At 50.0% G+C, this 27498-nt stretch overlaps 1 protein-coding gene and 1 pseudogene across 2 annotated transcripts in view; both read right to left on the reverse strand.

The window, feature by feature from the left end:
- The window catches only part of LOC113939572 (dual specificity protein phosphatase 3), a 47607-nt gene that overhangs the window by 15152 nt on the left and 4957 nt on the right, over window positions 1–27498 (reverse strand). The window contains exons 8-20 of one of the 2 annotated variants that reach the window (XM_027625879.1): window positions 25133–25214; window positions 23881–23966; window positions 22447–22521; window positions 19360–19556; window positions 17022–17086; window positions 15644–15664; window positions 15092–15133; window positions 13629–13793; window positions 13440–13520; window positions 10908–11001; window positions 10610–10718; window positions 8887–9009; window positions 6007–6777 (exon numbers count right to left, since the gene is read on the reverse strand). In XM_027625879.1, coding sequence (XP_027481680.1) covers window positions 6601–6777; window positions 8887–9009; window positions 10610–10718; window positions 10908–11001; window positions 13440–13520; window positions 13629–13793; window positions 15092–15133; window positions 15644–15664; window positions 17022–17086; window positions 19360–19556; window positions 22447–22521; window positions 23881–23966; window positions 25133–25214 — 1317 coding nt within the window. In that variant the 3' untranslated portion in view covers window positions 6007–6600. Of the gene's footprint in view, window positions 1–6006; window positions 6778–8886; window positions 9010–10609; window positions 10719–10907; window positions 11002–13439; window positions 13521–13628; window positions 13794–15091; window positions 15134–15643; window positions 15665–17021; window positions 17087–19359; window positions 19557–22446; window positions 22522–23880; window positions 23967–25132; window positions 25215–27498 lie in introns of those variants that run through there. The other variant, XM_027625878.1, reaches the window with a different exon arrangement.
- On the reverse strand, window positions 17954–19492 carry LOC113939573 (annotated as a pseudogene).

Raw genomic sequence — 27498 nt, forward strand, 5'->3', positions numbered from 1 at the left:
AGCCCCCCTCTTCCTCCCATTCCTAACCACCCCCCACCCCTGGCAGTCACTATTCTGTTTTCCATCTCTGTAATTATGTTATTTCATGAGTCTTACATAAATGGGATCATGCGGTATGTATCCATTCTTTTGAGACTGGCTTTTTAAAATTCCATATCATTTCTTTGCAGTTCATCCAAGTTGTGTACATCAAAAGATCATTCCTTTTCACTGCTGAGTAGTATTCCAAGGTATACATGTACCAGTTTGTTTAAACATTTAACTGTTGAAGGATATTTGGGTAGTTTCTAGCTTTTTTCACTATTATGAATAAAGCAGCTAGGAATATATGTTACAAGTTTCTGCACGAAAATAAGTTTAATTTCTCTGGGATAAACACTTGAGAGTACAATTGCTGGGTTGTATGGTAAGCCCATTTTAAAAGGAACCCCAAATCTGTTTCCAGAGCGGCTATGCCATTCACATTTCTGCAATGGATGAGTGATCCAGTTTCTCCACAGCCTCACCAGCATTTGATATTTTTCATTTTAGCCATTCCAATATGTGCATAGTGACATCTCATATGGTCTTAATTTGCATTTCTCTAGAGATTAATGAAGTTGAACAACTTTCATAGGCTTACTTGTCATCTGGATATCCTCTTCTGTGAAATGTCTGTGAATATCTTTTGCTCATTTCCTAACTGGACTGTTCATTTTTTTAATATTGAATTTTGAGAGTTCTTTATATATTCTAGACCAAATCCTTTTTTGGATATGTGATCTGCAAAATATTTTCTCCCAGTCTGTAATTTGTCTTTTCTTCCTCTTAACAGAGTCTTTCATAGAGCAAAGTATTTTAATTTTGATGCCATCCAGTTTATCAATGACGAAACTGTTCTGTGTTTTGATATCAATATCAATATCCTGGTGACATTGTGCCATAATTTTACCATGTGCTACCCCTGGGGAAATGGGGTAAAGGGCACACAGGATCTCTATGTTATTTCTTACACCCATGTAAATCTGCAATTTTCTCAAAATAAAAAGTTTAAAGAATAAATCAAATGTCCAATTATAAATTCATTATTAACTGGTTCCAGTTTATCTCAGTTTGAGGAATCACCTCAATCTAGATTCTTCCTCTAGACATACAGGTTAGAAACCTCAGGGTCATCCTTTACTACCTCTCTTTCTCCTTCTCCCTGAGTAAATGATTTTTTTCAATATTTTAAAAAGATTTTATTTATTTGAGAGAGAGCACGAGCAAGGAGAGGGGCAGAGGGAGAAGCAAACTCCCCACTGAGCAGGGAGCCCAATGTGAGACTCGATCCTGGGACCTCGAGATCATGACCTGAGCCCAGGTCAGACACTTAACCAGCTGACCCATTTAACCAGCTGAGCTTAACCAGCACCGCCAGCCCATGGCTACATATTTTCAAACCAGCACTCTTACTGCTCAGTGTCTGCATGTGCTACTGTTAGTTTCCCTTCATCCGAGAATGTCTTCATTTCCTTTTTGTTCCTTAAGGGTAATTTCATCACATATAGAATTCAAGATTGATGGTTCTTTGCTTTCAGCACTCTATAAATGTTGTGTGACTTCTGTCTGCCTCCATAGTTTCCTTAATAGGCAATACCAAAATAGAACTTGAATTGGTGTTCCTCCCTGGTTGTTTCTCCCTGTTTTTCAGATTTTTTCTTAGTCTTTGGTTTTCAGAAGACTAATTATGATGTGTCTTATGGATCTCTTTGGTCTTAACCTACTTGGAGTTTATCAGCTTCTTGAATCTGTAGGTTTCTATCTTTCACCAAATTTGGGGGAGTTTTCAGCCATTATTCTTTGAATACTTTTCTGTTCCACATTTCTCCTCTCCTTCTAGGATTCCCATGATACAAACGTTGATCTTTTGTTATTGTCTCATGGGTCCCTGATTCTTTTCTTTTTTTTTTCTTCCAGTCTGTTGTTCAGATTGAGTAAATTCTATTGATTTGCCCTTAAGTACCCTGATTTGATCTTCTGTCATTTTCACTCTACTACTGAGTTCATCCAAATTTTAACTTTTACAACAATTCTTAATTTCTATAATTTCCATTTGGTTCTTTCTCATAACTTCCATTTCTTTGCTAAGATTTTCCAATTCAAGAGAATTTGCAATTGGCTGTTGAAGCATTTTTATTACAACTGCTTTAAAATCCTTGTGAGATAAATTCTAACATCCGAATCATATCAGTATTGGTACAGTTGATTGTCTTTTCTTTACATTGTTGTTTTCCTGGTTTGGGTTATGATGAGTGATTTTCTCTTGTATCCTGGACATTTGGGTTATTATGTTAGGGATCTTTTAATTTTATTCACATCTTCTATTTTAGCAGGTAGGAGTCCTGTTTAGGTGTAGTGTATTGTTCTTGGTTCTTTTACGGGTTTTAGTTCCAATGGAAGTTCATTTCTCTCTTTTTTTCCTTTTAGTTTTATGGTTTTATTAACATGAATGACATGCATATAAGCTGTCTATTCATTTTCTTCACTGTGCAGCCTGGCATTGGGATTGACAACTCTGATGGCCAACTGGGCTGTTCTTTCCACAATGGCTTTGCAGTTCTTGGAGGAGACATTGTGAGCAGTCTCCGCATAGTGAGATTTGCTGCACATCAGCAGCACTTCAATCTCCTTGACCTTGTGAACTAGGAACTTCCAGAAGCCACTGGGCAGCATGTGCTTTCTTTCCTTGTTGCTCCTGTAACCAATGCTGGGCATCAAGATCTAGTCCTTGAATCTTCTGTGCACCCTACTGTCAATGCCTCTGGGTTTCCACCAGTTGCTCTTAATTTTGACATGCTGGTCTGATGGGTGTCGATGAACTTCTTGGTCCTCTTGTTGGCCATCTTGGGCTTCACCAGAGGTCTGAGGGCGGCCATGATGCTGAGTAAGAGATGGCTGCCAGGAGAAGGAGATGGCGATGCAGTTTTCTGAGCCCTCGAGATACTGTTCTGGTCTGCGTTGTTCTTTGGGTGCTGCTAGGGTTCCCAATCCTTCCCTGCTGGTGTCTTCTGTGGTGTCAGAAGATGCCTCCCTGGATTGCATGGTGTTGCTGGGCCGCCTTCTGCAGAAGGGCAGGCAGATGGGGCTGCCACTGTGTGGAGGGCCCGGAGGCAAAGGGTTTTGTGGCTGCTGGGAACGAATTGGGCCACTTGCTGGCGCCCTGGTGTGAAACTGGGGTGGGGGCTCCCCATAGGTCTCTACTGGGCTCCCTGTCCTTTGGCAGAGAAAGCAAACTTTCCTTTCCTTTTTTTTCCCCCTTCTTCATCTATGCCTGTTGGTGGTTCTGGGTTGCAGGCCCCTTCAGAGCTAGTCCAGGGAATATGGGAGACGAAAAGAAAACCCAGGAAACTCACCACATTGTTGTTCCTCAAGTCCTGAGGTCCTTAGCCAGCCCACCATTTTCTTTCTTTTAAAAAAAAAATTTAATTATTTGAGACAGAGAGCGCACAAGTGTGGGCAGGGGGAGGAGCAGAGGGAGAGGGAGAAGCAAGCTCCCTGCTGAGTGCAGAGCCCGATGCAGGGCTCGATCCCATGACTGCAAGACCATGACCTGAGCCAAAGGCAGACACTTAACCCACTGAGCCACCCAGGCCCAGCCCCTACACCCCCCACCATCGTCTTTCTAGCTTTCAGAGTCCTTTTATCATTGTTTTTAAACTTCCAAGGTTTTTAGCTGTACTTAGAGGACAAGGAAACTGTGATTCTACACCATCTTGTTCTGAAACCACAAGCCTGCCTTTTAAAGGAAGCAATAATTTGAGACTATATTCAGAGGGCAGGACAAAAAAAATAGAGTAAGAAATTGCCCCACATCAGCTCCCCCAGATAAATGCTGCTCATTGATTCTGACCTGGATGACTCAAGATTGGGCTTTGAGCTTGTGCTGGTGTGTTGTCTTTAAATAAATCACTGAGGGCTATCGCTTCAGGATGCATAATTCCTGTGACTGGTGGTATCAGTGATGTGACCCCGGGTAAGTGGGTGTAAAATTGCGAAAGGCTACACATCTTTATGTATGTATTCAAACATACAAGGGTAGGGCGCCTGGGTGGCTCAGTTGGTTAAGCGACTGCCTTCGGCTCAGGTCATGATCCTGGAGTCCCGGGATCGAGTCCCACATCAGGCTCCCTGCTCAGCAGGGAGTCTGCTTCTCCCTCTGACCCTCTTCCCTCTCATGCTCTCTCTCATTCTCTCTCTCTCAAATAAATCTTTTAAAAAAAAAAACATACAAGGGTAAATGCATAATTAGCTGATGTTTATCATCACTGAGCACTGCCTGAAGGATGGATGGTTGTAACTTTCTTAAACCCCCCTCTTGCAGAGAGTGGAATGGATGGCAAAGGAGCTTACAAATTGCTGGATCAAGGATGGCAAACAGAATTAATTCACTTGCTCATTCTGCTCAATTGATACTGGATACTTTGTCCTGAGAGATCCAAAAGCCATGCCTAGATTCAGTAGGAGTGTCATGTTCAATGAGTCCTGAATGGTCGGTGGCAGTGGATATGCCCCACCCATTGAACATCCCAGATCTAGAAACATCCTCTAGAGCTCACATGCTTTTTGCAGACACAGAGCTTACCTGAGTTTGAAGGCCCATGGGGGGAAAAAAGCTGTATTTGAGGGGTATGTAATAAAGAGATTTCTCAGTATGGGGGTCCAGAGTGATGGACTTTTGTCAAGATTTTGCCCAGGGGCTCAGAACGTATATAGTTCTAGCTGGGATGGGACTTGGCGTGGCATTTACACACATGTCACCGATATCTATGTGTAAACAATTGCGTGGTTGTTGTTGTTTTTAAAGCAAGGCTTTTCTGCTTTTTACAAACAGTATAAACACTTTACAAATGACCTCTGTCTCCAGGGCCCTACCCACTCTACTCTTGTAGACGAGCAGCAAACAGCTTATCTCAGGGGCAGCAAAGTTACTTGGACGGGAAGTGAGGCAGACATCCCATTTTCAGGACCTGCTTCATAATATACATGAGGAGAATTATTACCATTTTATCTGACAATTGCATAAAAACATTACAAAGCCAAAAATGCCTGTTGAGTAAAATGATAAACGGGAAAAAAAAAAAGCGCCATCTGGCGTTCAACCCCTCTGTTCGTACACTGGAGGAAAAACCACCCAGATGGGACTTTGCTAAGAGTTGGTTAGTGTCTCTCAAGAGTCATTTTGACCGGACGCCTGGGCGGCTCAGCTGGTTAAGCGTCTGCCTTCGGCTCAGGTCGTGATCCTGGAGTCCCGGAATCGAGTCCCGCATCGGGCTCCCCGCTCGGCGGGGAGTCTGTGTCTCCCTCTGACCCTCTTCCCTCTCGTGCTCTCTGTCTCTCATTCTCTCTCTCAAATAAATAAATAAAAAATAAAAAAACAAGAGTCGTTTTGACTTGTTTTCGGCCTCAGACCTGACCTGAGATCCTGGCTCTCCCATATAACCCACACAACCTTGTACGTGTCCTTCACGCTTCCACGGGGCAGTTGTCTTCCCTGCCCTGTGGCTATGTGGGAGAACTCAAGACTCATTTCACTTGTTTAGAATTTGTGCTTGGTCAGTGCAAAGAAGTCCTTATCCTTTTGCTAGAAAGACCTGAAAAATGTGATCCTGGCAGATGGACCTATCAGGTTAGTGAGCTAGAAAGTTGCAAAGGTGGCCTTGTTTGAGAAGGCAAAATGAAAATTTTCTAAACGGGCAGCAAATCTTCCCCCTGGTACTTTGCCCTGAACCTGACCCCCTTTTCTTCTCGTGAGGGAAAGAGCTTGGCATGTGTAAGTAGCCTCTCTGCAGTCTCAGAAGTTAAAGCCACACTGCATTTTACTGTAATTTCCAAGCTCTGGTGAGAGGAGCAAGAGGGACAAGTGATGGAATGGAACAAAGCAAAGCCAGGGCTCAAGGTTAGGAGTCTGAGGGGATTTAGAAAGGGGACAAGCAGCCTTACATTCCTCCAGAGTCCCTGAAAACACCACCGTATCATACAATAGCGCAGAAATTCACGATGATGGCGAAGTGTGCCTTAGTCTTCAAAAAAAAGTTTGTGTGTGCTCGCTATTTAAGAAGGCAGAGAACCAAGTTTTCTACAGCCAAGCAAACACAATCGCAAAGGTTAAAACCAACATTTTAGTGCTTGAGGACAGGGGAGCTTCAGTTGCATGGAAAATCTCAGTGGGTAAGGACAACTCCATTTCCAACAAAGCTGAATAAATGAAGCATTGCTCCATTTATAATCTCTGCAAATTGGAACTGTGTAAATTTCCCACCCCCACCCCCAAAAGACAGTGGCTACTTAACTTCAGTGCAAATCAGGGTCGCCTTGCCTGTGATACTTGAGTGAATGAAATATGCTATTTTGTGATACGCCCCCTTTCAATTCATGTTCTCTGCTCCAAAGGGGTGCAGTGAAAAACAACAGACAAAAACCCAATAACGGATGAGACTTCACACATATATTCTTCTTGACAATGGAGTTTATGGAAAATTCTGCTCCTCTCCACAGCTGAGATTCCTTGACGGTAGCATGGGGGAGGCTGGACGAGGTGGTCTTCTAGGTCCCCTCCAACCCGGATGTTCTAGGATACAGTTACCTGACCCAACTAATAGGCACCCAGTGAGTGTCCTTGCTCAGCTTCTCCAAGAGCACTCTGAGCTGGCTGTGGGCACTCTGGAGGTCCTCCTTCACCAGCACGCTGTCCACCAGATGCCCGTAGTGCTGGTCTATGAAGGCGGCAGAGGCAGCCATCTCCTGCTGCTCCTCGTCCTGCAGGGAAAGGGGCAGCTGGGGAGCCACTGGGTTGTTCTCCCTCAAAATAAGAAACCTCCAGCCTTTTTCTCGGGCAGCGTTCTAACGTCTAATTTTGAGTGGCTGACTTGGGCCCATGAAAAACCCATGGTGTACACAAGAACAGAATGTGGTGATAACACCCGATCACATGTCCGAAAATGTTGCCCAGAAGTAGACACAATCCTTGTTCATCTTCTCAAAATATCTACTGTTAGATATTAGGACCTGTTAACCTCAGCCATGACACGGGCTTTGGGCGGATGCCGATTCTATATCTGTGTGTACCCATAATACACACTTCCGAGTGGAAGGTATTTCCAAAGAAGGGGTACCATTGTGTTGTGTGTCAATTTGGTTAAGTAATTACAGCAAAGAATGGCAAATACTATTAACTATAACCAAAGCAAGCCTTTCTGGATTCAATGATGGGGCAAAGAAGGAGAATAAATAACTCTAAGGCTCTCTGAATTCAGACTCCTAAATTCATCACGTAGAACTCAATTCTTCTTGCCATTTCCTCATACCAGAGCCCAACATGAGCACCGTAGCTAGAGTAGAGTTCTTTCCAAAAGTGCTGGGACAATCCTGACCAAACACCCCATTTCCCTGGGGTCCCCAACTTCCTTCATCAGACTATTTTCCTGCCCCCTAACCCTGAGGGACAGGTTGCCCGCATCCCTCCTTCGCCCGGCCTGCGTAGGGTTTGTTTCTTCATTCAAAAACACCTTGAAGAAGCAGAACCTCAAGCCAGTAGTTGACTGATGGTTAGCTTGATTTGGGGGAAAAAGGCACGTGGCAGGTCACCTCTAAGTAACATCGCAAAATGAAATTCATCTCTGGCATTCACCCACTCCCTTTCTATCTCTAGCCAGGCCTCTGCCGCCTTCTCTCTTGTGCTTACAGAGACTCAGTGCTTTTAGAGCGTGGGGTGAGCCGCCCTCCCCCAAAGAGACCCACATTCCAAAATATTCTCTCTTCCTCCTCCTTCTTCTCTTCTCTCTGTTCCCCATCAGCCCCAGATCCCGACTTTAGTGAGAGCACCTGCAGGGTCTGAAGATAGGTTCTAAAGGGCTCGGAAAGAGTTGGGCATGCTGCCACAAAGACGGTAGAGACTGAACAGAAGGCTGAGGTCACTTCTCCTTACTTTCTCCCAGGAGGAGAAAAGGTAGATGACATCAGGAGAAGCTTGCTAAATCCATACTCTCTCTTGCAGGGCTCCTCTCATACTCAAAAGCACTCTGCAGTATCTGATGCTGTCCCTGGATCTTCAATCCTACCTCCCCTGTCCCCTGCTTCTGGAGTTTCCCCTCCTCCAGGCACCCTCATTGTTCAGCTTGGAAGCATATAGCTATTTAAGGAACTATAGAAGGAACATTTTCGCCACTAAGTACCTCAATCTTTCTAATATTTGTGTCTTGAAGGAACTCAAGTAAATCTCTCATGGAGTAAAAAGTATGACATTTGTTTTGCAGCCAGAAATCCCCTGAACCAGGGGCACCTGGGTAGCTCAGTGGGTTAAGCATCCAACTTTTGATCTCAGCTCAGGTCTTGATCTCAGGGTCATTGAGTTCAAGCCCCCTGTTGGAGCCTACTTAAAAAAAAAAGGCGGGGGGGAGATCTCCAGAACCCTTTTCCTGGCCTGTAAAGGTGGAATTCAACCCCCTGTGCTTCAGGGAGAGAGTCACAGTCCCGAACAACCCATAGGAAAGACTCCCGCCATGCTGTCCCTTGCCCCATGTTGGATCCACTTGCTGGATCCGAAGTTGGTGTTTCAATTAAAAACGACTTGGGTTTGGCCTGGGAATTGAACAGGTTAGTGTGATCAAGTCTTTGACAGATGTCCCTTATTTTCTGGGAGGCTCCTTCTGTGGAGGAGTGAAGGGTGGGGAGCCCAGGCAGAGCCATCCCTGTCTGAAGCGGGAGGAACTTTCAGCTGCCGCACCTTGGGCTTTCCGGTGACCTGACTGACCATCTAAGTCTGGCCAACAGGCAAATGGAAAGACAGCTCCATGCAGAAGGTACAAGCCCCTTACACAGCTGTCACAGCCCCTTTAGGCCTTCAGAAATGATCAACTTTAAACTTACACATGGGGCTGCTGTGTCCTCACAAGCTGGAGACATGGGTGGCGTCTTCCTCTTTTCCTGAATCGCAGGTTTTACAAATATAACATAGGGCTTGAACTCTGAGGTCCTCAGTTGTTGAAGTGCCTGAGAAAGTTCAAAAATAGGACGCATTTTATTATGAAACACTTTCTGAATGCTCCGTAACAGTGTGCTTTATCACATAACCTCAGTGGCAGAGGTCCTGATCACATGGTCCTGTGACAATGGACTTCAACCGGGCAGACCAGCTCCTCATTTTCCCATCCTCCACTTTGACACTGGACTTGGCTGGGCCCCAAAGGCCCACTTGCTGAGAAAGAACGTTCCAAAGCCCTGGTCCCAACTGCTGCCATCTCTCTCAGCTCTGAGCCCACAAGCTCTAATTAACCTTCTTTATGCCCTCTCCACCTGCCCAGTCCTGACAGAAGATTCAATGTGCATCTCCTAGTCAAACGTCGTCAATTTGGACTACGCTAATTCACAATATGTATTATCACACAGGCCTCCTTATGATATTCAGAGAAGGAAAGGTTTGCTAAGCAAATGAAGAAGCTAAGAAATCATCTGAAACAAACTGTAAAGACATTAGAAGGTTTTCAAATGCAATTCATCCTCTTCATTAGCACCTATGACCTATAATGTAAGGGCCTCATTTGGAACACTGTATTAGACTGTTATATGTACAATCTGCACCACCCCCCCCACCAAAATCAATAAAATCACTTTTCAAATAAAATTTTGCAATTTAGACTTTTAATTTTGAGGACCAACCCCCAGCAAGTCCAAATGAGAGAGGGTTTTCCTTCATAGACACAATGTGCTTTTTGGAATCTGTCTCAAGCCGACTTCTGTTAAATAAAGTCTACACCTTATAGCATAAAATCAGAGCTCCATTTCTATAGAGGAAAAAAAAACACCCAGATTGAGTTCAAAGCTTAGAAGATTTGTCAAAGACAAGGTTAAGAAGATGCTTGAGCCCCCGCCAAACACACAGCAGGCAGGGTGTGGATCTGACACCCTTCAAAGGGTCACTGTCTCCTTCCCTTTTCTCTTTCCAACTGCTCTCCGGGTGGCCTCTCTCGGTGATGCCCTGAGCCACTGACTTGACTGACTTGACCTGTCGTGGGGGCGCGGGGGCGGTGTCCTGATACGGGGAGCTGGGCCCCAGCATCCACCTGTGCAGTGGCATCTAATTCTCTGTCCTGTCACTGCGGACCGGCGGCGCCGGCCCACTGCCTGATCCCCACCATGCAGAGGCTATGATCCCAGGTCTGCAGGCCACCAGGGGGCCTGGGAGCACCCTACAATGAATGCCATTTTGTGTATACATGTGCACATTTCGGGCTACAGAGCTTTCCTTAGATTCTCAAAGGCAGACCTAAGGAAATTTTAACATCCAGTCCTCTGGACTAAAAAAGCCTTAGACTGGGGTCAAATGTTTTGTAAAATATACAGTCTCCTCATTTATTATTATTTTTTTATTATCATTTTTTTTTATTTTGAGAGAGAGAACAGAGGGAGAGAATCTCAAGCAGACTCCCTGCTGAGCACAGAGCCAGATGCGGGGCTCAATCCCACGCCCCTGAGATCATTATCTGAGCTGAAATCAAGAGTCAGACACTCAACCGACTGAGCCCCCCAGGCGTCCCTCCCCTCATTTATATATTCTGCCAACAGAAAACGCCCAACTGGCTCAGAAACTCACGTCCGGCTCCACGTCCACCAAACACACTTTGTTTTTGGCCATCACCTCCTGAATGGCGTCCAGGCTGGTTCCGTAGAGATTTTCCTTATATTCACCATGCTCCAGGAACCTAAAACACCACCAACAGGGAATGGGCCTTTAGTTCCCGAGTTTGCCTAAATTAGCAGGGCAAGATAGATAGACTTTCCACCATAACTCCTCTCCCGCGTCCCCCATCCTTCCCGAAGGCCCTCCCACAAGGTCAGGGGGAACACCAGACGGCTGCACCAAGGGCCAGCTGGGCCGCCAGGCCACGTACTTGTTGTGATGTAAGTCAGCCTCGAATGCTTGCTTAGAGACGAAGTGATATTCCACCCCCTCCTTCTCATGGCTCTTTCGAGGCCTGGTGGTATCTTTGAAAGAAAGGAAATGGGAAACTGGGCAAAGAGATGTCCCCTCACAGTGCGCAAGAACAACAGCGAGCCTGGGCCCTCCTTCCCCTCCGGAGCTCATCGCTGCTCAGTGGATGAACGCACCGCTCCCATTCCTCAGTGTCCCTGAGGGGCAGGCACCCTCCTCGATGTGGGAAAGGAGGCCTCCCCCTTTGCAGGGGAGGAAAACTGAGGTGCAGGGAGGTCAAGCCCCAAGCCAGGGTGTGAGCTCCGTCCCATGCCAAGCGTTTGCCCTTAGGGGCCCCGCCAGACAGCCTGGCTGAGGTGGTGTGGCTTGTAAAAAATCGCTAAAGGGATCCCTAGTCCTAACCGTTGATTTCCTCCTCAGTGGCGGTGGTACCGGGAGTTGAGTGGCGGCTGTGAGCCGCCATGGGCTGGGTGTGTCTTTTCTGCGAGCCAGGGGGCCCCAGATACAGACGGCCCTGCTGTAGGCTTTCAATTCCTTATTCGGTTATTTCTCATTTTGAGAAAAGAGACATGAAAACAGACAGTCCCGTGATGGACTAGATGGTTTCAGCAAAGCTGGCTCTCACATAAATAACTACAAAACATACAGCCTTTCTCCACGGATTTCTGTGATAGAACTGAGGTGCACACTTCAGGGGAAAATCAGGTCCTTCACAGAAGGAGAGCACGCATGAAGGAACACACTGCTCTTTTCCAGAGCATTCCGAAAGAAAAGATGCGGGTCTTGAAGGACAGTATTTTCATGCCCTTGGGGACCACACAGGGATGCTCTGTGCTCTGTATGTGGCATCCCTGTCCCATCTCGGGCAGAGCTGCTAGGGTCACTTTTCTGACCGTGTCATTCGCTTGTTTAAAAACTTTATTCACCACCGATAACATCCTAAAGACTTTTGATGAGTGTCTCCTCCCACATCATCCACACTAGCCTCCCCAGTCCCTAATGCTGCTACCCTGGGTCACACCTCCATCCCTTTCCATAAACCATTCCCTCTGTATAGAGAACTATTCCTTTCTTCTCTGCCTGGAAAACTCCTATTTATGCTTCAAAGCCCAGAATAAAAGTCACCACCTCTCTGAAGTAGGAAGACTCGGGAAGTCTGCCTTGACTCTTTCAGTTCCTAAGAGCAAAGCGGGGGAAGTCACCTATCTGTGGGGTGCCTGAAGCAGGGAGGCCTGGCCATCCATGCACCCCTGTCTTGGGGGATGGATCTGGGCATTTCTGAAGGACCCATGTGAGAGCAGCTTCCACATGTCCTGTTTCAGTCCGCCCTGGAAGGCAGTGGCCCTCGGAAGCCTACCTACCAGGTCCATCAGAGGTATGCCACTAGAATGGCTTCCTGAACCCTGCTGCCCCCTCCAATCCCTGCCACTTCAGGTAGGGCTCCAAAAGACAATTCTGACAACCCACACCCTGGGTTATGGACCCCGAGGTCCAGGGGAGAGGCGTCTGGCAAAAGAAAGCATTGGTAGCTGCCCTTAGAACATTCTGGAAAAGTCTAATTACTGCCACCACAGCCTTCCGTTTCGGTGACCCCAAGTGCCCACACTGCATCCCTCTGAGGCCAGAAGAACGGAGGGTCCCAGAAAGGGAAGGGACAGCCAAGGACAGGAGCGGTAGGCGGCAGGGGAGAGGCCCTTCGTGTGGCCTCATTAAGGATGTGACTCGGCAGGCTGCCTGGGTTTGAATCTTGGCCCCACTACTTACCAACTGTGTGACACTGGGCGAGTTACTTAACCTTTCTGAGCCCCAGTGTCTTCCTCTGCTGTACAGGATGGTGATCATCCTTCTCCTCAAGGGTACTGGGAGGGCCGCCCAAGCTACTGCACATAAAAGCTCCTAGACCCTTCATGCCCCTCTTCTGCATCACATCCAGAACCAGGGCCTCCTGCCTCCTTGGTCCTCAGTATCCACAGCTGCTCCTAGCCTCAGGAACTGGCAGGGCTGTGAGCACCTTGGAGGGTGCCCAGCCACTCTGATGGGCTGGAAGCCAGCTACAAGGGAGTGCCTAAGCAGTATCATAACTCACCAGGCTCCCGCCTTCTCTGCCCTGCTCTCTCACCCAAGCAGAGAGCGGGGGCCGTTGGAGTCAGAGTCACTGTGAAGAGGAAGCTGGAATGCCCCCTTGGTGCTGATAGCCCCTTGGTGTCATCCTGAGGTTGCTACTTTGCCTGCAATGTGCTTTAGACTCATCTGCCACCCCAGGAAGGAACGGGGCAAGTGGTCCTCTAGCTTCTGCCTCAGAGGGTCCTAGTGGACCACTGAAAGTGGGTTTCTTATCATGCCTAGGTCCCATGATCCGCCCATAGCAGGCAGTGCCCATCGGTCCCTCAGACCCAAAGTAAGGATTAGATGGATATGGGGAGTCAAGTCCCTATGAACTATTATTCATGCTCACACATGCACACACAAACCCCCGTGTGGGCCTTCTTACGTGGAACTGCAACGCCAAAGTGCTGTGGGTTCTCTGCCACCACCTTCTGCTTCAGCTCATGCAGTCGGGCTCCCAGGGATCCTAGGAAACAAAAGGAAGGCTGACCAGGGTCCCTGTTGAGCTCCCTCCCGGAGGAAGGAGTCCAGGAGGAAGCCAGCCCACTCCCTGGAAATGCGGGACCTCACCTACCAATCAGAACCACCAGGCGGGGCCGTTCACCAGGCTGGTGCTGGTACCTGGTTACCTCCTCATAGGTCAGCAGCTCTGGAGCCTCGGCTCCTGCAGACCCCTTTCCTTCCTGGGGGCTTCCCGGTCTTTCTCTTCGGCCCAGCCGGAAGCTTCTCCGAAGACCAGCTTTGTGGGAAGGGCAGGGAGAACTGTGGCATTTGTCCCAGAATCTCCCAGGAAAGACTTTCTCTACCTGGCCAGACCTAGAAGGGGGTCTGAGTCCCACTGAACCTCTCCCAACTACCTCCTGCTACAGGAAGGGGCTGATCAGGATGCACAGCACAGTGAAGAAAAGGTGACCATCTGGCCTCCAAAAATAGGGTTCAAGGTCACTGTTTTATTTAAAGATGTTTACTTTTAGAGAGCACAGGGGGAGGAGCAGGGGAAGAGAGAGTCTTAAGCAGACTCCACGCTGAACGCAGAGCCTGGCCGGGGGCTCGATCCCACGACCCTGAGATCGTGACCTGAGCCGAAACCAAGAGCTGGACCATCAACTGACTGAGCCACCCAGGTGCCCCGGTCACTGTTTTATTTAGCACACGGCCGACTTGGGTGAATCATCACCTCTCTGAGCCTCCATTTCCTTATCTATGATGAAATGGGAATACAAATCTACAAGTGCAATGTGTGGTCCTGGGTTGGATCCTGGATCAGGGAAAATGCTCTACAGGACATTACTGGGGCAACCTGGCCAAATTTTAAAATGAACAGTGTATTAGATGAGAGAACTGTATACATGTTAAACTCCCAGAATTTCAGTAATTCCCCTGGGTTCTGTAAGAGAATGTCCCCGTCCTTAAGGGATACATACTGAGGCATTTAGGGGTGAAGGGATGTGATGTCTACAACCGAGTCACAGGACTCAGGAAGAAACTGCGTATGTGTGAGACAGGGGATGACAAAGCAAATACGGCAAAGTGTCATCTGGTGAATCTGAGTTCTTGGTACGATTCTTGCACCTTTTCGGTAAGTTTGAAATTACTTCCAGACGAAAGGTAAAAAAAATCTCTGCCGGTCTCTAAGGCCTTTGAAAAGACTAAGCAAAATAAAAGCAGCACAGGACCTTTGGAGGCTGGTAAAAGGCTCCGTCACTGTGTGGTGGCGGCACACACACAGACTGGACCATGGCCGAGACCGTGATGATAACAGATCAGTGTTAATGGAGCGGTCCGCATTCCTTCCCTGCCAGGGCTCTGCTCCCCGGGGCTGGGTGGAAGTTGGGGGGGACCCCAAAGCCTGGGCAAGTCAGTCCCTCCCCTGGCTGACAGAGATGAAGGGGAATACGGGTCCCCCAGGCTCGGCTGCTCTTGAAGCGTTGCTGGGGCTCAGGTCACTCTGCCCTTGTCTTCCCCTGGTCCAAGAGCCCACAGTTGGCTGTGTGTGGGCAGGGCAGGGGGTGCTGGGGGGCGAGGCCCGATACTCACCCACATAGTGCCCTTTGAAGTACCCCTCACAGTCACAGGTCTCTGGGAACCAAACAGAGAGAGGGCAGCCAGTGAGCCATGCTGGACACATACTCTGACCCAAAGGGACCCGGCTCCTGGGTGGCGAGGAGGAGCCCACTGGAATGATGTCTCACGGGGGCTCGGGAGAGATGCCATGTCCTGGCTCCCCAGGAAACCGAGTCCTTCTGTTTCACTCAATTCTCCCTGTTTAGGCCCCAAACAGACTTTACAGGCCGTGGCAGGGGTTCTGGGCCAGCAGGCCCCTCTGGGTTAGGATCTCCAACAGTAGAAGGAGGGGAGATTCACTCGCCCGCCCCACCTTCCCGTCTCCTGCCTCCCACCCAGCTGGTGGCACAGTTAGCCCAGCCAGAGTCCAGGGAAGGTGGGGCACTATGTGTCCGGTGGGCAGGGAGGCGCTCTATCCCCAGCGGCTCTTCACACCTCAGGGCACAGGGGGAGGAAAAGAAAGCCCTCTAGCTCCAGACAGTCTACATTCTTGTCCAGGTACACAGGGGATAAATACCAGCCTACCTTTGTCACAAGGCTGATCATCTGCGGTTTGCACAAAAGACAGATGGAAGAGTGTTAGTGGAGGGGAACCAGGAGGCCCTGTGGCTGAGAGGCAGCCGTGGCCTCGTGTGCGTAAGGAGCCCTCCATCTGTCCCCTCTCTCTTTCCTCCAACAAACCTGTGATCTGAGCTGCGGTGCATTATTAAACCGAGCCTAGCTCTAATTAGTCTTCCTGTGTGTGTCTCATGAGCGGCCCGGAGCAAAACAGCTCAGCACCGGCGTGAGCAGCCCCAAAGCCAATTTACTCAGTAGCCCTTCTGATTTGAGAGCAAGTCTGGAAGAGTGGCCGTGGGCAGTGGCCCCGAGCCAGGGAGCAGCTCACCCCAGGATGCCTGCAGTGGGGCCGGACCTGCTCTCTCTCTTCCGGGGTTTCAGACGGGCCTGGGCAAAGGCGGGTGCCAGACGGTGGAGCGGTGCAGAGCAGGGCTGCCAGCCGCTGCACTCCGGTCACCGGACACCCCTCTGGGCCCCTTACTTGGTTCCGAGCCCCCCTGAGCCAGAGAAGCCATATCACAGGGCAGCTTCATCGCTATACAGAGCTCTAACCAGGAGGCCATGGGCACAGGCCCTCTGAAAACCTGACCCCAGCCCCGCTCCCTTGACCTCATGACCCTCCATTTTCCCACGTTGGAAAAGAGGATGTCCTGACTCCACTCCTTCACATTGTGATGATTAAAAGGCAAGGTGGCAGGTGAGAGTGTCTTCTGACGGCAGGGGCTGCACAGGGTAGGGGTGCCAGATAAAATAGAGGACACCCAGTTATATCTGCATTTCAGATACACAACAAGTAAGTCCCTAGTATAAGTATGTCCCAAATACTGCATGAGCTATACTTACACTAGAAACCCATTCATTATTGATCTGAAATTCAAATTTAACTGGGCATCCTTTATTTTTATTTGCCAAATTTGACTGCTAACACAGGGTCACGTGCAGCCTTCTCCACTCTCGTCCAGCATCGGTGGTTCTGAAACTATCAGGATCAGAGGGCCCCTTGGTAGGGGACACTCTCTCAGACGCGCGTGCGTGCACACACACACACACACACACACACGTTTGCACACAATTTTGGAAGAGGTGTTTAACATGCCCCACCCCGGTATCATCTATGGGTCCCAAATACAGTAGCTCCTCTCCAGAGAACAGCTCCTCCCTCCCCGACCTACCCCCATTTCCCCTCCTCACCCCTCTCCCCATCCCCTCCTTCTTCTGGAGGCCCCCCAGCTCAGACGGGACCCTTGGTGCCCTCTCCAGTCCAGCGCTTGCTTCTTCGGGGCACGAAGCCCCTGAGTCCTAGCCCCGGCCCCTCGCTGAAGGGCTTCCCTGCCCATCTACTCACAGGGGGGCTTCCTGAGGCTCTGGGGGCTCGGCAGGGTGCCGGTGGCTCTCCTGTAGCTTAGTCGCCTGTGGGGACACAAGGAGATAGGCAGGCCCATGAGCTCCGCCACAAAACCAGTCAGAGAGAACCTTCTGGAAAATTCAGGGAAACCAAGGCCTGGATGGCACAGGTGAGAGGCGATGCGGTCATTTACACTTTTGGAAATCTATCCTAAGGAAATCATTTGAAATATGAGGCACAGTCTCACGTGCAAGGTGATTAGTGCGGTCATGTGGCAGCCAGACGGTGCGGACAACTTAAAGGTACAGCCACAGGGAAGGAGTGAACTCACTCAGAGACGCTCGGAGCACACCCAGGTGAGGGGCAACCCTCCCAGGATCTGACCTCGCAGAGCCCGCTGTCCTCCTCCCCCGAACCCATCACATTTCTAGAAAGTGTTCGTCTGAACCACCTGTGACTTTCCTGCTACACTGTCAGTTCCTGGGCCGGGGGGTGGGGGGGCAGAACCCAGACTCGCTGCCCATGAGTACATGGTCTCCTTTTTTTTTTTCCCCCATGTAAACCTTTTGTTTTAATAAATAAGACCTATTCATGGCTTAGATTTTAAATCACATTTACAGATGAGGAACACTTCTAGGCCCAAACAGGTGAACGGTGAAGCTACTATTGCTGGCAGGAATGCATGCCCCCCATGCATTTGAAGCCTAAAGAGCAGAGACTGAATGTCAGAGAACACCACACACATCACCCTCTAGACTCGAGAACTGACAGCAGAAGACGAGAGGAAGAGCAGAGACTTGGGGAAGCTCCGCTAACCACCATCTGATACCCTCACCTTCATGCTACAGAAGCAGATGAAAGTTGTGCTTTCAGATAAGCTAAGAAGGAGGTTTCCTGATCATAGTAAGTGAAACTTTCTCTCATTTTAACAATTAGGCCAAGGGCATTAGCTACAGAGAGGATCCACTGATGAATACAGAATATTAGAACAGCGAAGAGGAAGCCACACAGGTATCTTGTTTTTTCAAATATCAGAGAGTTCCGCATGACAGCAGGAGAGCAGTGGATGAACTTCACCTCGCCCAAAGGTTTAGTCCAAAAACTTCCTGTTGGCATTTGCACCAAAGGCTCCCTGTACTTCTGGCATCATCTGGGCTATGACATCCGGCCGGCTTTCTAGGGTATTGGAAACTTTTATTTTACAATCCCCATTATAGATCTCAATTCCACCAGCTATTTCCTCAGGAAGCTAGGCCTCCTGATCAATTTGGACATCAACATCTTTTTTGGCGGCAATTTTGTACCTAGGAATCGCTTTTTGCACTGCAGCCTTTACCAGAGGGAAATCCTGCTTCCTGCAACGAACAATCATTCGGGGCTCCAACAATTGGTACAAACCCTCGAGGACCAGCCCATCCAGCAGCATTTGGTACCTGGTTGTACCTTTTCCCGCTTTGCCGAGTCTCTGTTTTGCTTCATTTAATAGGTCTGTAATAAGGTCATCTCTTGCTCTGAGGACTTTGAGCCTTGCTTGATTCATCAAATTAGACATCTGAATTTTCTTCTGCTGCTCAATCTGCTTTTCTTTCTTCTCGAAGTATTCCATAATCTTCAGTCTTTGGGTTTGCACAAGACGACATTTCTCAATATTGAACTCTTCCTCTGCCTTCGCATCCATTTCCTCTGCTTTCCCATTGGCTTCTTGTTCAATAATAAAAGCCATCATATGCTTAATCTGCTTTTGCACGTCAGCATCGCTGAGGGCCATGGCGAAAGCTGTGCTGGGCCGGAGGCCCACTGGCTCTAGCTTAGGTTGGAAGGGGGCAGTGGAAAGAAGGGCATGGTCTCCTTTCAGATGAAATATTATATAGCTATTAAAAATCACACACTAAAGACTAGGTAATAACATGGGAAATGCTGAAGTTGCCATGTTAAGGGACACAGACCCCAAAAGCACGACTTCCAATTCTCTCTGTGTCTCTCCCATAAGAAGCACGGGAAGGACATCCAACATGCCATCTCAGATAGTGGCGAGGCTTGGAGTAATTAGCTTTCCCTCGTCCTCCTCGTCTATATTTTTATATTTTATTTTTTAACTTTCTTTAAGTAGGTATTATACAACATACACGCATTTAGTGACAACATAGATTTCTGTGCATGTATTTAAATCTCAAACGGCCATCACCGCTGGTTAGAGTGCGAGAAGACCGAACACAAGGGCGATGGGTACTTCCCTCCGCAACGACACACCGCGCGCCCCTCTGGCCGGGGCTCCGCTGTGTACCCACACCTCTAAGCCACTCCAGAGCCACCCCCTGACAGCACAGCCCAGACCCACCTTTCCTGGAACCGCTTGGAGGGGATGAGGCCAGCTCGAAGGTTGGTGTCCCCTACTCGCTTGGCCTGCCACCACGTGGGATCGTCCTGGCTCACCACCTCCAGGACCTGCCTGCGCTGGAAGGGCAGGCCCGCCTCCTGGCAGGGGATGGCCCGGTCCTCCCTCGGGTTGTAGTGGAAGAGGGCCCGCATGAACACCTGAAGAGGGGGTGAGCACAGATGTGTCTCTGCCGCATCGAAGGCCAGATGACACCTATCATTCGCCATCAGGACGAGCAACCAGCCTCGAGGACAGAAAGCTAATCAGAAACAAGGCACATGGTTTCCTCTCGTTCTGCAGCTGTTGTGAATATTACAGTCGGGAAATCCATCGAGGTTCAGAAAATTAAGAGATGGGCCCTCTATCTGAATTTCTCTTTCCAGCCTAAGTACTTCCCTATTTCCCCAGCCTGCAGTCCTTAAAGCAGCCTCTTAGCAGACACAAAGCAACAACCAGTCCTGGGAACCAGCAGGGTATTTTTGATATGCTAACTGCCCCTAATGAAGTCCGCAGCCATCTGTTAAATAAGTGATCTAGATGCTTTGATTAGAACACAAATATCAACAACACAACTGTTACTGGCTCATCATCACTCTGCAGTGGGTGACTGACAGTCCACATTTTTCTAGCTCACCCTGCCTCATCTGCCACATCCTCGGCCAACCCCCAACACTCCCCTTTACCCTGAAGTCACCCGTCTAGAGATGATGGGGGGAAGATACAGCATTTTATCACACTTTCTTGTTCCATAATTCAGTGGATGGATTTATTTTATTTATCTCTATTACCAGACCATTAGGGTCCAATTACTTCAACAACAAACAGAAAAAAAGAAAAGAAAAAAACAAAACAAAAGCCAGAGGTCTTCCTTAGACAGATCCAAGTCATATTCCTTTATGTGTCAACCAGAAAAGATTCAGTTAGGGGAGCCTGGGTGGCTCAGTCGGTTAAGCGTCCGCCTTCGGCTCAGGTCATAATCCCAGGGTCCTGGGATCGAGCCCCACATTGAACTCCCTGCTCAGTGGGGAGCCTGCTTCTCCCTCTCCCTCTGCCTCTCCCCCTGATCGTGCCCTCTCTCTCTCTGTCAAATAAATAAATAAAAATCTTAAAAAAAAAAAAAAAAGAAAGAAAGAAAGAAAAGAAAAGATTCAGTTAGACAAGGGTAAGAACTTTCTGGCCAGATATTATGAGGACAGATACCCTCATCCAGCCACAGATGTCAGGGTCCCAGGCACTCGGAAAAGAGCATAATCTTATATGGCCAGCCCAGATCAAGCTTCTGGATCAAGAAGAAATATTTAAGAAGGATGGGCTAAGGGACAGGTTACCCATTTTCTCCAGGAAAACCAAGTTTTCTCCCTGTATTAAGTTAGAACATGCAAAAGCTGCCTATGAAGATCACATTAGCATATCCAAGAAAGAACTGCCTTCCATCAGATAAGAGTCTATATTATGCAAGCCTTGGGATTCGATCAAAGTGTGCAAATAAAGAACAGTCACACAAAGATGATGTCTTCGTTTGCTGTAAAAGTCTGACATCAAAGACATTGTCCATTATTGATCCCCATTCACCAAAAGACTCATCGACATGTACTCTATGCCTAGTGCTGTAATTTGTTCCTTCTTGTCCCGCATTTCGTGCCCAGAGCCAGGGACTGGGAATCACCTTTCTTGAAAAATGGGCACACTTCCTTCCATCTCCTGAGGAAAGGTATGTCCTGCCTTTTCTCTCCTTTCTGCCCTGGCTGCCAGGCAGTTCAGATCCCAATTTATTTGAAACCAAAGCAACGCCCTCTCTTGTTCTCTCTACCACCACCTGAGCTCGGGTCGGGGGCTTTTACAACAGCCTCCCTACCAGGTCTCCCTGCCTCCCGTCTCTACCCACTCAGCCCTCCCCCACGTGGCAGCCCAGGAGCTCCCACATCCCCCGGGGACTCACCATTTCAGTACCCCCCCCAGCCAGACTTCCAGCAGCCAGCCCTGGCGCCTCTCTGTCCAAGGGCTTTCTCTGGTCACCGCTCTACTCTAATGCAGCCAGCCGAGAATGCTGGGAATCCATCCCTGGGTGCAGCCTGGCAGGAGTCGGTGCACAGATCTCCCAGCTCCCCTGGCTCTTGGGTGGGAAGGCACGTGTCTACGCGGGATCCCCGAGCTCCCCAGCAGGATGACACAGTGGTAACTTGCTGGATGACACACACTTTGTTGCACCCACTGCCTTCCTTTCCGCAGAGTGTTTCCCGGGGTCACCTCCAAATGAACTACTTGTGCTCGAAGCCACGTCTCAGGGGTTGGCCTCTGAGACCCCCAGACCAGGCCGGGATTATGCCAACACCCTTAAGAAAGCATTCAAGGCCATTCTGAAGATAGCCTTAACCTACCTCCCAGCACAACCCCTCCAGAGCCCGACCAGGGTGCTCTCTCTCACCAACCCCCAAAAGTACTCCTCTCCGCACCTCTGAGCCTCTGTGGATGCAGACCTCTCCGTGTGAACTTCCCTCCCCCTCTCCTTCACCAGGGAAGTCCTACCCGCCTTCACCTGCCTCAAGCCTCACTTCCAGCACCTCTACTACCTGGCCCCTTCCGGGGCATCTGTAACTCTGCTCAGAATCTTTCTGAAACACTCGCACTAGTCACAGAGCCATGAAAGATTTGCTCCCCGGCCTCCCGCTCTGAACGAGCGAGTCCTCAAAGCTACCAACTGTCCCTGTCTCCAGCATCTGGCAGAGCACCTGGCACAGAGGAGGTGCCCAAAAAAGGTAGGCTCACCAAAGAATTAAGCAAATGGCAGTCACTTAATTGGTCCCGAAACCAGCACATTTGGTAGTTTCTCCTCTTCAGGGCCCTAATTTTCTATTTCAATTAAAATAACCTTGTCTTTTATTAGTAAGCTACGTCAAATCCGGTTTAGAAAAAGGCAGGTACAAATAAATGAATCACAGTGTGACTGAATTACAGTTCTCTCCTGAGCACACGTTCCGAGGACCAGACATGTGATCTCTTCCCGAACGACTGCTTCAAAGCCCTTCCCGGCCTCCGACCCCATCCTACCTTGCTGTCCTTTAAACGGTCCTCCTCCTGGGTGGCTGGGATGATTTTCAGGGTAATGGCTCCCTGGGACTGCGCCTGAGAGGGGAGTTCGAAGCTTACCACCTCCCATGTCTAACCCTCGGTGAATTCAAGTCTTCCTGCCCCGATCTGGAAACTCATTCAGAAGGAAGTCAGGTGCACCCCCTCCCCTGTGGCCCACCCTCCAGGGGTGGCTCCCGTGAATTAACTAAAGCAAACCTCAAAACCCAGTATCTGCATTTTCGTGGGACAAAGGGACACAGAACTCTACATGAGCACCAAGAACAGCGCACGCCCTGAATTCCTCCTTTCCGTCCCTCCTGACCTCTAGTGACCCACAGGCCACCCTTCTTTCTCTTCTCTCAGATTATTTTCATAACCAAGTTCAGTTTCATTTCCCTCCCTTTGCTTCCATCTTGCCCATCGGGCTCTCCAACCTCAGGTCACCCCTACCTTGCTGGGGCTTCCCCTTCCTTCTCCCCTGACACAGACCCTGCATCCCCATGGGGGGAGGGGGACACAAGGCAGAATGCAGTCCGCCCATAAGAGCACACCTCGCCCAACAGTCTCCCTGGGCCCGCACTGCCCTAGAACACAAGGATCCCGGGGCCCGGAACCGGGGAAAGGGCAGTGGGGTCAGGAAGACCAAAGGAGCCTGCCTGCAACCAGGGCTCCCTACAGTGGGGGGTCCTCTCTCGTCAGATCAGCCCATTTCTGCCCCCTCCCAAACCATCAGAAATTAGCGAAGAGGGTCATGTCGGGGGAGAAGGATAAAGAAGACAAAACTGTGATTGGGGCTTTTGACAACTGCAGCTTGACTTGAACTTGCAGAACGGGCTCTGGAGGTTACCTGCACCCCAGCACCTAAGACCTTAGAATCTCCTCACAGATGTGAAGGGCTGTATCCCTTCTAGGATGTTTACATCCTGATCATAACCACGCATTGGATGAGAAACCTCCCTGGTCCTACTTTACAGGAAAGGAAAGTGGAACCCAGGGTGACCTAATGGCTGGCCCAAGGCTGACCGGCTGAAAAGCAGTGGAGACAGGATTCGAACCCAGGACCAGCTGACCCCAAAGCCTTTGCTCTTGGGTCCTCCTTGTACTGCAGCTTCTTATTCCATATTCCTCAGCCCTTCGGAAGAGGGGACCCTTTTGAGGGGATGTCGCAGAAGGGGCCTCAGGAAAGGGAGTGGGGCTATGCTGAAGAGGTCTGACAGGCAGGTGGCCCGGGAGTGCCACTCTTCCTGTCTCCCACCCCAACCCTGGGCATGCCACCAGGCCACTTTGCCTGCAGCCTCCTCATGAACACAGAGACTGAGCCAAAATCCACCCTGGCTCCTGGAAGTGCCTTGCTTTGGTCTCCAAAGACCGGCCCCCCGTTTTCCGCCCCCCCAGGACACATGCAGCACGGACCAGAATCTGGCTAATCTCATCGGGGCGTTTATGCAGGACTGCGATCCCGTTCACCTCTCGGAGTTCATCTCCAACGTGGACCAGACCTAGGAGACACAGGGGCTGCCCATCAGCACAGGAAGGGGCCTCAGCCCCAGCGCACCACTGGCACCCACCAGAGGAACCCGCCACACGCACAGCAGACTCAAGGTGTAAAGACAGTGGGTGGGCCTGGGCCCGGCTGAGTCCTACTGTGCACGGGGCACCCCACTCAGCATCTCAGCCTCAAAACCACCCAGGGAAACCCCCAGTTTACAAGTAGGCACCTGAGACCCAGAGCAATTATGCAGCTTGCCCAAGGCCACTCTGCTAAGAAATAATGGAGCCTGTGTTCAAACACACTTATTTTGACATCGAAAGCCTGGTTCTTTCCGTTATAACCTCTGCTTTAGAAATATCATTAACTCTTCACCTTCCTAGGTTAACAGACATACTCTTAGAAGGTCTTTCTCAAATCTTAAGAAAACTTAAAGGCACCAGGAAAGGTGACGTATAGAGTGTTAAGACACCTGTCCAGAGGCCTCGGCTCTAATGACCAGTGTCTCTGCACATGAGGCCCTAACTGCTAGCCAAACAGCAGCGGCAGCCAGAAGGCAGTTCGGCGTGCAGGATCTCGGGGGCCCCCCTACACCTGCTGAATCCGAATCTGCATTTAACAAGATGCTGGGGGGGGGTGTCGGTGCTTGCTAATGTTTAAGAAGCTCTGGTCTCCACAAGAGTGATCCCCAGATTTCTGGGGTAACACCTCTCTACACCAGAAGGTTTGCCTCCCAACTGAGTAGCTGTTTCACACAACACTGATTCTCAACCTGTTTTCCACCCAAACAAATCTGGGGCGTGAACACCCTTCCCTCCATAAGAGCGACAACTGGGGTGGTGGGGAAGGGCGTCCCTGCTCTGCATGCAGTCAGGAAACCCGCCCAGCCCATGCTGCGGGCTTAAGGACCCCAGGCCTCAGCGAGGCCAGCACAGGAGCCCTTCTGATCAACCCCAATGTTCTCCGTGCCTGAGGCATTTTCAAACGGTTAAAATTTCTACCAGGCTTGGGAAGGAGAAGAGAATCCCAGCCCTGCTCCCAGAAAGCAAAGCACATCCCAAACGGGACCAGAGAGGAGAAGGAAAGGAGACTCTCGTGGCCACAAGGGGAAGGCTGGGGCATGCTGTATCCTTTCCAAGCCATCACCCTCACCAGGCCAGCACGGACCCCACTCACCGCTCCGGTCGGCCGCGCCCCCTCGCATGATCCGGGCCACCACCACAGCCCCGGAGTGCTCATCCCGCCGGATGGTGGCACCCTGCATCGGAGACAGAGCAGGCAGGCTCCTAAGAGGCAGCCCCAAACCTCAGACCCCGAGGCTCTGGACCCCATAGAGCCTCCCCATCTCTCCCTCTGTCACCCCAGAGGGCAGACCAAGGGCAGCCCTTTCCAGTGCTGAGGATGCGATGAAACCAGCATCTCACGTTAATACAGCCCAGCAATTCCCACATCTCATTTCACAGGTGAGGGACAGGGGCTCAGAGAAGGTCAGCATCCCCGAGGTCGCCCAGCTGGGAAGGTGTAAAGGATTGTGGGACGCCGAGCCCAGTGCATGTCTCTCACATCACAGCCCTTGTCTCTTGCAAAGACATTTAATAATAAGGAGAGAACATGCCTGCAAATTCTCAACCTCTAATCAATCACAGGGTACTGGGCCTTCTGTGGTTGCCAAGGGGAACCAATTATGACCAGCCAGAGCTTTAGGACCAGGACTTGGCCGGTGGAGCACAGCAGAATGATGTCTAGGATGAGAGGTGCTAACAAGCCCTCAATTTCATGCACCCCGCAGGCGGGACGGTGGCAGGCAGGCGGGACGGTGGCAGGTGAAGCGCTGAGCTCCCATGTTGGACGACCCTGGGCTTGAATCCACCTGCCATTCCCTGAAAGCATGCAGCCTTAGAAGGAAGCCCTTTATCTTCTGTGAGTCTGTTTCCTCTGGGGTGGGGGATAGCATTTAACCTCCCAGGGTTGGTGCACGGATTCTATCAGGTAATGCAGGCAAGCCTCAATTATGTTGCACACAGTAAGTGCATGCAGTAGTTGCTCCATAAATGTTAACCTTTTATTATTGGCTGTTACTGCAAACACATGGGCCCACTTGTTATTAACTTCATTTATGTCACCTATTTGAAGTCCGTAGGACAAATACTGCTAGCAGAAACCATCAGCCAAGAACCCCATGGCATCTTGCCCCCTAGACCTTCAAACTTTCTGGCATCTCTGTCCATCCTGTCTTCCTTTCCCTGCTCTCAGCAGAGCGGCTCCCCCAGCCTAGGCTGGTCCTTCCGTCCCCTCCCTCCCTCTCCAGCAGACTCAGTGCCCTCTCTCTGCTGGCTCCTTCTCCTGGCTCCATAAATATCACGTCCTCCTCATCAGTAAAAAGCCTGCGCCTCCATCTAGTAACCACCAGTCTCTGCTCCCTTGGAGCAAGCACCTGCTGTCTCTGCTTCCTACCCCCCAAGTCACTGTCACCTGCACCCTCAAGAGCACTGGCCGCAGCGCTGACCGCCCACCAGCTGCCGGCTCCCACACACTCTCAGCCTTCTCACCTCTACCTCCCGCCTGTCTGCCTTGGGTGCCCGCCCTCCCTTTGGGTTCCTCTCTTAGCCCGGGCCCTGGTGACACCCCTTTCTCCCGGGTCTTCCCAGAGACGACAGGTCTCCATGGCTGGGTCCTCCTCTATCTGCCTTTCAAATCAGGATTTGGCCCTGGCCCCCTTCTGGCCTCACTGTCTGCTCTCTACCCATGTGGTCTCGACTTCTCAGGTGTGATTTTAACCCCTCCCGGATGCTGGCAGCTGCCCAGTCTGTGTCTCTGAACAAATAATCCCTCCACTTCCTGGATGCCTCCACTTTTGAATTCAATGGGACCTAAGCTCCATCCCTTGAATGACGGCTGCAGTGGCCACCTAATCGTCCTAGCTGGACACCTCAGCGCTACCCTAGGCATCCCCCCCAAGACTCCTGCCCAAACCAGGGCAGTCACAAAGTGACATTAATTTTTTTCTGACTTATTTCTTGGATTTCTCTTCCCTGTCCCCACAGGCCTAGGCCAAGCCCCCTTTCTGGCCCTCCCCCTACCTGGTCCCCACCTTCAAATCGGCCCTCCGCTTCTGGCCTCACCCCCGAGGCCACTTTCTATTCAGCAGCCAGGGCGATCTTTCTAAACCGCAAATCTGATCATGTTATTGCTTCTTAAAACCTTACAGTGACCGCCCCCCCCCCCCCCCACTGCCTTCAGGAACAAGCTATGACACTTTGCGTGGACCATCAGCATCTCCCTCTGGTCCGGCCCCACCTCCGTCACTCCTAACCACAAACTTGGCTTTCTACATCCTCACTGGGAAGCCCAGAGCTCCCTGAATATGACAGAGTAGGCAGTTAGCTAGATAGCAGCAGGGAACAAGTGCTTTCCGACTGACAAAAGGGTGGAGGCCAAGTTCCAACAGCCAGGACAGACCCCAGGCGAGATGCCTGCCTTCTTCCCTATGACCTTGGCCTTACCAGTAACCTAGAGCTTCATTATAATACATTAACATTGTG

The sequence above is a fragment of the Zalophus californianus genome, chromosome 16, assembly GCF_009762305.2.
Source record: "Zalophus californianus isolate mZalCal1 chromosome 16, mZalCal1.pri.v2, whole genome shotgun sequence".
Taxonomy (NCBI): domain Eukaryota; kingdom Metazoa; phylum Chordata; class Mammalia; order Carnivora; family Otariidae; genus Zalophus; species Zalophus californianus.